Source organism: Rousettus aegyptiacus, unplaced genomic scaffold (genome assembly GCF_014176215.1).
Source record: "Rousettus aegyptiacus isolate mRouAeg1 unplaced genomic scaffold, mRouAeg1.p scaffold_m13_p_14, whole genome shotgun sequence".
NCBI classification, from domain to species: domain Eukaryota; kingdom Metazoa; phylum Chordata; class Mammalia; order Chiroptera; family Pteropodidae; genus Rousettus; species Rousettus aegyptiacus.
In genome coordinates this window covers 22131082-22144511 of record NW_023416289.1, presented here as the reverse complement: position 1 = coordinate 22144511, position 13430 = coordinate 22131082, and the positions used below count along the sequence as shown (strand labels likewise).

The window sequence follows — 13430 nt, the reverse complement described above, 5'->3', positions numbered from 1 at the left end:
GCATTGTTTCTCCTGCTAGAATAACTGCACATTCTTCTTGGTGAGATGTTGAAGTTGTTGAATGACAAATCAATAAAGGTCAGGCATTCAGATTTAATCAATTATTATTCCATCTCAAAGCGAAATCAATGAGGGGCTGAAGCATAGTGGTGAAAACAATCTACATAGCTGTAGACAAAAAAAAAGAAAGAAAAAAACCCACATAACCCCCTATAATCACAAAAAAATACCTCGAAAATTTAAGTAAGCCAGGTTGAGTACATCCACATTTTTCAGACTAGGACTAATGAAAATTATTTTCAGAAAGATCCTTGGGGGAACATTAGCTGGTACAATGAAGACGACGAGAGAGCAAAATACTGACTTCTAACCCACCTATGGGACTCCGAGGAGACCACGACGACACGGGCTGGGGCTGAGCGGCACAAGACGTCCTGAAGGAGCTGAACAAGGTAGAAATGCCCCAGGTGATTCACCTGGAAGGTAGTCTCCAGGCCATCTTTTGTGAGGCTCCAAGGTAGAGCAAAAGCTGCTGCATTGCACACGAGCACATGCAGAGGCCTGAAAAATAAAATATCCAACATTGTGAAGACATAAGCACTCTAAAAAAAGGATAACTCATGCTCCCTGAGGCATAACCAATTCTTTAGTATCTTCAAAACTCTAGTCACTTGAAAATGGGATGCACTGGAATGTTGCATCTTAAACCATTCTGGGGAAGGGCTTGGACTTCGAGTTAGCATCTCTCCTGGGTTACAGGTGACAAGGGGTTCTCCTGGGGTGCAGAACCACACCAGGCAGGCCAACATGTGTTGGCTACCCCGGTTGAAATCTAGGTTCTACCACTTAATTGAATCTGTGCTTCTTAATTCATCCAACTTCCAGTTTCTTCACCTGTAAAATCAAAATAGCCCTTAAATATAAAAAATAAAGGAGAAAATATGCTGTAAAAAGGTAGACACAGCACTTAGGAGGGGCTAAGTAAACAAATCAAGGTAAAAATGCCCTAAAGAGATAGGCATATACTATTTGAACATATTCCTTCTAAAGGTCAAATTAAATCTACATTTTAGAAATGAGCTTTGAAAAATAGTGGAGGCCTGTTATATTTTCTTTTGTATATATTTAATTTGTTTCATAATATTTTTTTTAAATAAAAGTAAGCCTTTCCTGTGAATCAAACTCCTAAAACCTCATAATGAAATTGTACTCAGAGTAAATCATCCTGAATTACTAATAAGAACTGTATAGAGAAATATATTCAAGGCTATCCAGTGTTGGTAATTGCAACATAAAGGCAACAAATTAGAGTTAAAATAAATGTACAATTGGTAAATCATTAAATGAATTTTAATATATGTGTATGATAGAATAATATGTGGCCATTAAAATGATAACAAATAAGCAAATCAATTGACCCTGTAAAACACTGATGTTAAAAAATAAATTATCTACTGTTGTATGATCACATTTACACATACACACACAAAATAGTAACGAAGAATACGCAAAAATGTTAACAGTAGTTGTTTCTTGGGGTGGGTGGAATCCAATGTATCTTAAATCGTTTTCTTTCTGAGTTCATTTGTATTTTCTTAATTTTTTCCATAATTAACATATGATATCTTTATAATAAGGAAAAATGCAACCAACCAAATATATGCTTTATAGAAAAAAAGCACTGGGGGAATTTAGCTAACAAATAAGAGAAAAAAAGGCAGGGTAGGGTTTTATAGCGCTACTGGATTAAAAGGCCACTGGATTAAAAGTTCAAAGATCTGCATTTTGTCCCAGTTTCAGACAAATCACCAAGGTCTTTGAGTTTCTGAATCCTGCCTGTAAAATCAGAGGCTGGAAATTGATGATGCTGTTTCCTCATACAGCTCAGATTCTATACCAATGGCTTGTATTTCTTACGTGATATAGAAAATATTTCCTATATAATATAGGAAATGACATATTTCCTATACTTTTATTTTTAAAATTCAATGTTCTTTTCATAGAACTTTTCATTGAGCTATTACTTTTTGCAACAGTCTGATTTTGTTCAATCCTCATGGAAGACTATAGATGAAGAGTCATGAGGTTAAAAAAAAAATGGTATGCAATAAAGGGAAGCATAAAAAAAGTGTCTAAAAACTAAAATAATCTGTTATCTAAAGAAGGTAAAAAAGAAACAATAGAAAATACATGCAATGCTATAAACAACCCATATTTTCACTATATAAAGAGTGTTTATAAATCAATAAAAAAACTTTTTCTGAGTCTAACAGAAATATTGACATCGACATTTTAAAAATTCATCAAACTAGGTTACAAAATAACCAGTACAAGATTTAACATGTTGAACTCTCCTAGTAGCAAAATTTTAAATAGGATTATTTTTATCTATTAAATTAGCAGATTTGTTATTATTATTATTTGTTGTCATCATTACTATTATTATTATTATATTGTTATTATCTCATATAAAGCTGGTGAGTATATTCCTATACCTTGGATACTAAATGGAAAATATGTATCATGAGAATTAGAAAAATTCACATTATTTCACCCTGTAGAGTACACAGGAGCACAGTGCTGAGGAAGCAGTTCTCGAGGGAGAAATATTTTATCATCAATAATGTTTAGAATTGCCATTGGAGGGTAATAAAATGCACAGCAATCTTTACTCAGTTTTATTATTGGTTTTGAATTTTCTACAAATAATGCTCCCCCATTTTGCCTACACACAGGGCAGACCACTCCCTCAGCCCCTTCTCATCCCCTTGATATATCAGTGTGTCTATATGGGATCCTAAAAGATATGTCCACCAGGAACATGCGAATGGGAACTTATCTGAAAAAAAGGTCTCTGCAAATGTAATTAAATTCAGACCTTGAGATGAGATTATCCTGGATTAAGACGGAAATGACCAATGACAAGTGTCCTTACAAAAGAAGAGAAGGAGATGTGAAGGCCAAGGCAGAGACTGGAGTGTTGCATCCACAAGCCAAGGAATGCCAAGGATTGCCCACCTGTACCAGAAGCCAGCAGAAAGGCACTGCATGGATCCTCTCTTCGAGCCTCTAGAAAGAACCAACCCTGCTGACACTTTGAATTTGGACTTTTAGCCCCCAGAGGTGTAATAGACTAAATTTCTGTTTTTTTAAGTCAACAAATGTGGTAATTTGTTATAGCTGCTCTAGGAAACTAAGACAAGTTTCTAAGATTCTTTCCTAAGGAAATATTCAAAATTTATATAAAAGCTTATGCGTAAGGATGAGTAATAATTATATATAAGTGAGTGAGAATTATAAAACTCTATATGAATGAGAAACAACTTAAAATCCAACAACATAAGAATGATGAGCAAAACCCCAGTATTCTGCAAGGTACCTTCCTGGTTAAATCATTTTCCTTCCTTTGTCTCTAGATCCTTCCATTTATCCACAAGAGAAAATAAAATTCTTCAAAGCTGATTTTTTTTTTTTTTCAGTGTTTCCCTGTCTTTAAGACAAGTCTGGGCATTTGGAATTTTTGACACTATAACCTCTTGATGACACCTCCTGTAGTTACCTTTATCCTTGCCTGTACATTTTCTCAAGGAAATGCAAACTGTGTCAAGCAAAGAAACTTGCTTACCAAAGACCCAGCCTGGAGGCACAAACCCACAGAGGAGCTGGGAAACCTTTTCCTGTTTCACCAAATTTTAATACCCTTCATTAATGTTAATTGAACAACACCAGAGGGGAAAATGCACCGTCTACCTAAAACTAGTCACCTCCGTTAATTAAATACAGGCTTATGGAATATGAAACTATAAAATGCTAAACTTCTTTAATTGTAATGACACTTAATTGGCTTGTACTAAAGGAAAAGAATTCCTGTAGCCTCACTTTAATGAGGTTTTTATTATTCAAATGGCACATTTTGCTCTGTTTTGACTAAAAGCCATAGCGATTCAAAAGGCTCTGAGATGATGAATATTTACAAAATATCAAAAGGAAAGTTCAAACTATAAAGACAGAATGGAAACAAAAATAGTATCATTTTGATTCCAAAGTTTATGCTATTAGTCAGCACTTTCAAGGACTGTTTTTTTCTTCTTTGGTGGATTCTGGTCTGGGAGGGATGAGTAAGGACAGAAAGGTTGTCTTTCATGTATAAACTAGAGATTCCAATGTCGTGTGTGTGTGTGTGTGTGTGTGTGTGTGTGAGAGAGAGAGAGAGAGAGAGAGAGAGAGAGAGAGAGAGAGAGAGAGAGAAGAAGGAAAGAGGGAGGGAGAGAAAAAGCACTTGTTTTCTGTGATTCTAATCTACCCATGGAGAAAGCCCCTACCTCTCTATTGTGTGGGCTCAGTGCATTCTCTGAACCTACTGGTAACAGGATCTCATACGTACCCAATCCAAATCTAAACACTTCATCTTCTCTCCTTAAGTCTCCCCTACTTCCTGATGTCCTTATTTCTTCAATGTGTGATACTCTTTAATCGGTCACCTGATATAAACGCTTAGGAAATATTTGCTATCCCATAGTCTCTATGACTGTGGGATAGAGACAATACCTCTAGACTTTTAGACTTCTAGACTTTTCAGGGACTCTTAATATGTTCTGCAGTGCCTGACATTTCCAATGAAGTGAGTGTTATGTTCTGTCTAGTTCTCATTTACAGGTCAATTGTACCCACCCATTCCCAACTGCTGTGAGCTATGACTTCTCCAGAAAATTGTCCTTGACTGGCGGGTGTCATCACATCTGGAAAGGCATGCCCCCCACCTAGGTGCTCTCTGAAAAAAGAGGCCCAACTCTATGGCATAATTTCTTCTCCAAGGCTCCCTGTGGGATCAGGTCACATTAGTTTCCAGTTGAACACAACCCGTTTCCCTCTTTCTTCTTTTGAGAGTATTCCTCCAATAAATCATCTGAGCAAACATCCCCATCTCAGGCTTGATCTCTAGGGAACTCAAGCTCAGACAACCACTTTTGCTCCTATTTCTGGTTCTGATGTCGTCAGCTTTGGTCACTGCAATCACTCATACCTGGCCTTGCCATCTCTGCTTTCTCCCATCATGAATACCGGGGCCACGTTAAAAACATTTCAAGAGTGTAACAGGAATATTAACAAGACATTTTTAAAAATTTATAAAACTAGATTACAAATAAGCAGTACAAGATTCAATATATTAAATCCCACATCTAGCAAAAATTAGAATAAGATCATTTCTACATTCCAATTAGCAGACTTATAACATTATTATATTTTTATTATGTGTAAAGCTGATCAGAAAATACATTCCTACACCCTGGATATGTGTTGTTTTAAGATAATACACTTGTGGTAATTAATTACAATAGCAAGAGAAAACTAAAACAGCGAGGTAATAAATGTTTTCTATTTTAAATCACCAAGATTGAGGGATATTAATTATCTGTTGTTTAAAACAGCAACAAATAACTAATATATGCATCATACTATGTGAAAGAAGCCAAACTCAAAAAACTACGTACTGAATACTTCCACTTATACAACATCCTGGAAAAGGCAAAACTCTAGGGACAGAAAAAAATCAATGGTTGCCATGAGCTAGGTATAAGACAAAGGTGTAGGGGAAATTTGAGGTGTGATGGAACTGTTCCACATCTTGATTCCATGACTATGTGTTTGTCACAAAAATACAAGGGGTAAATTTTACTATATATACAATGAAACTTAATATAAAAAATGGAGAAAACAGTAATGCTCTGTGTGTCTCTAATGGTACTGATCATATTCCCAAGATGAGTCATTTGCATAACTGTATTGCAACTACACGCAGTGGGACTCCAGCAACTGGACCTCATTCACCTTCACACCTCTGGAGCGACTCGCAGAGCACCTTGCACCTGACATGTGATTAATACAAAACTGCTGAACTTAATTGAAGTCAAGTAAAATATGCAAGGGCTATTTACAATGTGACTTGCTCTGAGTTCCAAGAGAATAAATCAGATAAAGATTTTTAAAATCTACTTGCTGAGAGTACAGGAAAACATAACACAGTAGAGATTAGAGAATCTTTGGCCTTGTCTACAGGACTCAGGCTGACTGTCCTCTGTCCTTTCAAGAGCCAGCTTAAATCCTGCATCTCCTGAGGAAATTCCCTGGACCACCACAGCCAAAATAATGGCTCCTCATCTGAATTTGTAAAACATTTAGTCTCTGCATATTTCCTTAGGCAATTGCTGAAGTTAGTCTTGGAGCAGACTTTCTGAATGCTCTGAGCAATCTCAAAAATCCTTCCTTGTATAGTTTTATGACCTACTTAGGTTGTAGGAAAAAGGGTGTAGTCCCACAGATTTGTCATCACGTAAAACTGACCCTTAGACCAGGATCATAGAGAATGGTCAATAAATGCCTGTTTATTTGATCACACAGGCCTAGAAAATATGAACTGAGAATGGCCTATACGCTTTCCTTGCTTGGGGCATTCATATGACTTTAGTCTGAAAAACATTGTTGATAGTTCTTGCAATGTCAATATTCTATTTTGATCATCATAGCAACCCATAAGGTAGGCAATCTTGTCACCATTTTATGGATGAGAAAATTAAGCTTCAAGAATGTTTTGCCAGTAATTGCAGGAGCCAGAATTCAAATACAGGATTATCTGTCACTGAAATCTTTACTAAGCCATGAAATACATGGGTTTTAAAACAAGAGAATAGGAATGTGTACTACTGCGGGGCTAAGAGGTTGAACATAGATAGTGGTCTGTCTGATAGTGCAGCGTTGTCCAGAGTTGTCCAGCGTGGATCCTGTGTAGCAGTGCTATCTCGTGACTATAAGAAATCAGAATAGAATAAAATGCGTGAACTTCAGCCTATTTCCAAACTGGCTGTCATTCATAATAAGGACAGGAGTGGGGATTTCTGGACAGCAGAGAATTTCATGACGTCGTTACCACATTTCTTTCTGATCCCTGCTCAAGAACTACACAATGCTTTCTTGTTTTCCTTTAGTTTTCCACTTATAAGAATCTAACAGAATCCATCACTCTGCCCCAGCTACCTTCTACATCTCCCAATGGTTACTCAAAAGATACTTCCTTCCCCAAGAATACTTGCTCCTCATCTGGGAAATAAGCAATATCCCCTCTTTTGAAATTCCTAAACACTCTCCCTAGATCTTTTACAAGGTTGATGATAGTATGATTGGCAGAAAGACAGACACAACCAAAGGACACAAGTCCTTTGACTTAACTACCAATAGATAGTTGCATGGGACAGGAGACCCAGCTGTTTCCCAAGCTCCCTGACCTTCTAGTCCCCAGCAAGTCACCAAGCCACTAGTGATATTAACCCAATGGGCGGGGGCAAGCATAGAGATGCCAGGATCCCATTAGCACCCTCTAAAAATGCCTACTGCCATAGTCAATCCTGTTGACTATGCTGGACGCTCATCAGTAACAGGAAATGACCCAACCCCAGCATGCCCTGAGTGTTTCGTGAATATCACCTCCTGAGGTGGAGCATCTCCCAGGAGGCTTGGCCTTCAGGCCTGTCTGAGGTGAACCCATTCCAACATTATTTAACACTTTCTATCACATGCTACATATGTAAATATTATCTCTGCCAGTAGACAACAATCAATGCCCATAAGGAGAGAGGTCTCTATTTGCCCAAGGTCTTGCCTGTAGTAAGAATTAAGCTTTGTATACATATCTGAATGGATGTATCTGAATCAATGCTATTTCTCAATGACATTTGGTCTATAGAACATTACATAGCCATATTTTACAATATGGTGTCCTCTAAAAAAGTGACTTGAGGAGGAGGATAAAAGTTATTTGGTTCTAGTTCATCAATAAAGGGAGAGTTATTTATGCTTTTGAGATAAGACTGGCCCATAATGACTCAAGGAACCTAAGAATCAGATACGTAATTTCAAATCTGAGAACTTAGAAGTGTGCTATAAAACATCTGTAAGGAGCAGTAGCAACCATCACGGCAGAGTTAGAGTGAAGATCTGTAAGTCAAATTGTAATGTGCTGCCCCCCAAAAACGAGGCAGACTTTTACAGGTTAAATAAACACCCTGAGGAGTGTTAACACAATTGTGGCTCTTGGGGATTCCATTTCAGACACAGCAAAAGAATGAGCTAAGTGGAATGTTACATATAGGGAAATACTTTTCAATTCCTCCCTGAAACAAAATGTCGCACCATCTGAGGCATTTCTCAAGCAAGTCGCAAGAATTCATACTATTTGGAAATACACTGAATTTAATAGAAGGGGCCTAAGGACTCAAAATACTCCCCAAAATTGTTTCTCAGTTTTACCTGCTGTTCAGCTATCTATTCCTCCCAGAAAAGAACAGAAAAAAACATAATAGAATTTCACTGTGGATTCTGCTTAAGTAATTAGTTAGGCAAGTTTATTTTGAATTTACAGATGGCAGCATAAAACAGAACACAAGCAATTCTCTTGTACTGTACCTCAACCCAGTGAAGGTTCTTTACCTTCCAGCAACCCATCAAGACCTCAGCTGTCCAAAATACAGGGTGTATGCTACTGGTCAAATTCAAGATGATTTTTGGTGGTATACAGGTGAAGTTTAAAAAAAAATACTAGGAAAAAATATGTAATTAGCCTTTTAAACTCACAATGATAATAATGATTAAAAGGGAATGATAATACCCACCTTGCTGGATAGTTATAAGAATTAGAGAAAACTGGTAAATTTTTAGCTATGGCCATGACAGAGGCGGTACCCGAAAGAGGCCGTTTTCTTTTTCTCACTTGTCTGTTTCCTAGACCTTGAGCTATACTTTGGGAACATGATATCAATAATTCAATTTTATACAGATATAAAATCTGTATATAATTTTCTCCCACGTTTATAAAATACCTATATATTGTTTCCCATGCTATTACTCAATATCTCTGGGAGATAAGATTCTGAGTAAATATGCAAAGAAATAAAACAAATAACACAAGAGAAATATGAACACATAAAATCAACATCAGCTTAGGTGGTCAGTGATCATCCAGCTATGTTTCTAAATTTTTAAAGGAAGTATATATCTCAAGAATGTGAGGGACACCATCAAGTATTAAAATAATAATTAACCCAGAGTGTATTCAGCTGTCAAGATAACCTAGCCACACTTTATTTTTAAGTTGGAATAGAGAAAATAATCCAAATAAATCAGTGGGAATAGAGCAGAGCACTGGCTGTATCCCCTGGAGACCACCAAGAATTTTTCATTTCATGCACCATTTACAACTTCTTATAGTGAATTCCAGAACATCAGTACACACACTTAACAGAAAATTGAAACATTTTTGTTTTTGTTATTTCCTTTAATTTTTTCCTCATGTCCATTATCTTGATTAAATTTTCTCATCCCATCATATGTAGTCCCAGAAGCAAAATCTCAACCCCATTGATTCTAAATACGGGGCAAAAGTATAACAGAAAAAATGCATCAATTTGATAATTATGTCACCAATGGCACTTGATCCAATTGACATGATATCTCAAATTCTGGTCTGACTCTTTTATGTTACAGTTCCCAGTTGTTCCCAATTTTCTCCTGCCCTTTGCATTTGGTACTTTACTGTCTTGTGTTCTGAGAATATTTAATAAAGTGAACAATCAATGATGAGTACAATAAGGACACCAGAGTGGGGAGAGTAAGAATAAATAACTTCAACTGCACTTATAACCTAGTCACCTCACTTGAACATTGCTCTCATAGATTGAGAATATGCAAATGAACCAAAGTCTCTCTTGGCAAATTCCCATTTGTTCATCTGACAAATGAATCATGGTCATGTCCTTAGGAAATTCACTTGTGATATGAAAGAAGTCTTGGGAGGTCAAATTGAAGTTTAGTAAACTCCACGAGAGAACTCAAGGAATGTGAATATTATTCATATAAATGAAAGAAGGGAAGAAGCTGGCAGATATGGCGGGTTGGAGCTGGCATTATTTAGAGCAAAGGGAATATGTTTTTCACTATGTCCTTCAGTTTTCTCATATACAAAATACAGTAAGTCATAACAGTAAGTCATATACAAGACACAGTAATTCAATGGACTAGAAACCTCTGAAGGACAGTCACCCCTGTATTCCTGCACCTACCACCATACCTGACATACAACAGAAGTTGTTGAATTACTGAATCCCTGAAAATTAAAAATCTCTTGTGAAAGCTCTCTGCATCTTTTTCATACCTATTAAGCTCACTGTCATTTGTTTTTCAAAAGCACTGCATGCACATAGTTAGTAGTTTAAAAAAAAAAAAAAGAGTCTCTATGTCACCATTGTCCACAATGCAGTCTTTTATGTGCCACTTGCCTAATTTTTGTCAAACTGAACGACCATCAGTATTAAATTTTAAAAAATGCAATGGGAACTAACTCATCCATATTTCTCAAACTCACCATTTGCAAAAATATTTGCTAAGTGGGGTAGTTGCTCTTGTTTTGGGTTTTAAAAATTAGTATATATTACAATAAATAGAATACTTGCCTGTGTACATGTTATGTATAAGTGGTGGTATGTGAACTTTGGGGAGCTCTGGTCTATGGCTCACAGGGCTTGGACAGGTAGGCTGCCTGGCAGTGGAAGTAATTAAGTTAACAGTCTATGTGGCCCTACAATACACATCCCTTACTAAAAAATTGGAATTATCCAGGAAACCAGAGTGAAGGACTAGAACTAGCAGTAAGTTATTTGGCTATGCCTACTAAGAACACATTGACTCTTACAACAAAAAAATGCGCCTTCTCTCTTTGACTAGGATTTCCTTGTGGGAGGGTCCTTACATCCACACCACATGGTGTCCAGTATAGGGCCTTGTGCATGGGGGATTTCTGGCATTTGTAGATAGCACCTCTATTAAAACAATAACTGGACATTGTCTCTAAGTAAAATGCATTCTCGTAAATACTTCATTCATTTGACAAGTGGGAAAAATAAAGGCAATGAAGAAATAACTAGCCTTTCCAGAAACATATTAGCATTCCTTCAATTTAAAAGTATATTTTGTAGACATAATGCAATATTAAGCACTACAAGCCATTATTTAAAAACTTATGCAATACCATGGATGCATAAAATCTGCTGAAAAAAATTCAGTTTTTTATATATTTGTAGAATAGCTGTCAGTACCAGATGATGATTTCATTACCATATGCAAAAAGAATTTATTTAAAACCTACCCCATACAGTTACAATGAAAGGTTTTAATGTGGGGAGGTGGAGGTGAACCTACATTGACGATAGGAAAAAAATTAGTTGGAGAATGTGCTCAAGTGCATGGTCAAGTCACTCAAACAATAAAACATCTCATACATTTTGTAAATTTCCTTGCCAATGAGGACTCTTTCCTGTTTAGCCTAGAGATATATGGAGCTGTAATAGAGTTCAGAAAGGCCCTGACAGCTGTGTGCTGCCATTCAGACCTGAAAGACTCCATGTTATGATAAAAATTAATGTACTCTGACATCCTCTGGGACTCCCTGGGCCCTGGGAATAGCTAATGAAGAAATACAATCAAAACCTAGCCAGAGAACAGCATGCAGCTCTGGAGTTCAGGATTAATTCAGATGTGGTAGCAATGTGGCCCTCTGTCATCAGCTATAAAGCTACCAGACCCCGGTGTCAAAGGGAGCCAGCACCGATTGGTTAGAATTATTTCCTGGGTCGGGGAGATCAAAAAAACAAAAAGTTCTACAAAATAATTGAGCCTGAGTTAGATTCTATCTATTACTTTGTGCCAATGCTCTCTTCTTAAACCAAATAAGGGTCACTCAACATCTTGGTCTCTTGCTGGCTATGATCATAGACTTGACAACTTCTTCCCAAGGCACATGCTTTCTCAGTGATTATAGGGCCCTTGGGCATGTCCCAAAGGAAACTTCTTCAAGAGGGGCTCAGAGAAGGTCGTGGTGTTGAGCTTGAGAAGAACGCTGATTCCCAGAGATGTTTCGCCATCCCCCCAACTACCCTTCCAACACCTTTAGCCCCTAAGTATCATGATGTCTTCAAAAAGGGCAAGGTAATAAGAATAATGTTCACAGCCCCATTATTTGTAGTAGCCAAAGAGTGGGAAAAAAATCAAATGTCCGTCAACTGATGAATGGATAAACAAAATGTGGTCTATCCATATAACAGGATATTATTTGGCAATAAAAAGCAATGAAGTAATGATATATGCTACAAGATGGATGAACCTCAAAAACATCAGGCTAAATGAAAAAAGGCAATCACACAAAAGAAGACATATTGTATGATTCCATTCAGATGAAATGTCCAGAATAGGCAAAGAGGTAAAGACAGAAAGTAGATTATTGGAGGGGGTAAGAAGGAAGATAAGGAATGACTGCCAATGAGTACAGGTATGTGGTTTCTTTTCAGAGTGATAAGAATGTTCTGGAATTAGTGGTGACATGCTTTATAGCTGATGACAGAGGGCCACACCACTACCACATCTGAATATTCTACAACTCAATGAATATACTAAAAGCCATCGAACTGTGCACTTTAAAATGATGAATTTCACACTATATAAATTACATCTTAACTTTAAAAAAATATCCCTGGCTACAAAAAGCCTACTCTGAAACTCATGAAATGAGTTAGGTAGCCTGCAGCTGGGCTCTTTCTCCACTCCCTAAAGTGACAATGGCTAACAGCTCTCCAGGCCCTGTCTACCTTATCCTTTATATTCCCATCATGAATGAAAATTGAGACTCAAACAAAATACAGTGAATTCAGAAAAAAACAAAGTTTCATTTTTTGTGGACAAGTGATAGGTGACACAAAGATATGAAGTTTTGGTCTATGACAGTATTCGAGCCTATTATTAGAATTGTACCATGGCAAGCTGAATTTATTTCTCAACATCTAAATTCTAACAATTGTTTAAAGGTTTAGGTTGAAATTATTAAAATTTGTTTGACACATTATTCACTGTATTCTACAACCTTGTGGTATTATTTTGCTAATTTATCATCTCCACTAAATGATTATTGAAAACCAAGGGGAAAATGTATTATTAGTATTTTTTTTCAAAAATATTTGAAATATATATTTAAAAAAACAGAATGTGACATTCTGAAATATGAATAGTTGTGTTAATAGAGGAGTATATATAGTATATACATGAATAAAATTTATGATTACTTAGATTTGTTTTAAAATAATCTAGTAAGAAAAAGACAATAGATTGAATAAAACTGACCATATGTTGGTAATTATGGAAGCTGGGCAAAGGGTATGGGAAGGTCCTATATACCTCTTTTCTTTCTTAGGTATATTTGAAAATCTATATAATGAAAAAAATCAGTATATTAGATGAGGTAGAGGATCAGATCAATGACTTGGAAGGTATGGTAGCAGAAAATACTTGATTAGAACAGCAAAAAGGAAAAAGAACCCAAAAAAATGAGGATAACC

At 36.5% G+C, this 13430-nt stretch overlaps 1 protein-coding gene across 3 annotated transcripts in view; it reads right to left on the bottom strand.

Moving 5' to 3' along the window:
* WWOX (WW domain containing oxidoreductase) overlaps positions 1-13430 on the bottom strand; it is an 887845-nt gene that overhangs the window by 634337 nt on the left and 240078 nt on the right. For all 3 annotated transcript variants that reach the window (XM_036232114.1, XM_016136929.2, XM_036232115.1), the window contains exon 7: positions 376-561. In XM_036232114.1, coding sequence (XP_036088007.1) covers positions 376-561 — 186 coding nt within the window. The remainder of the gene's footprint in view (positions 1-375; positions 562-13430) is intronic.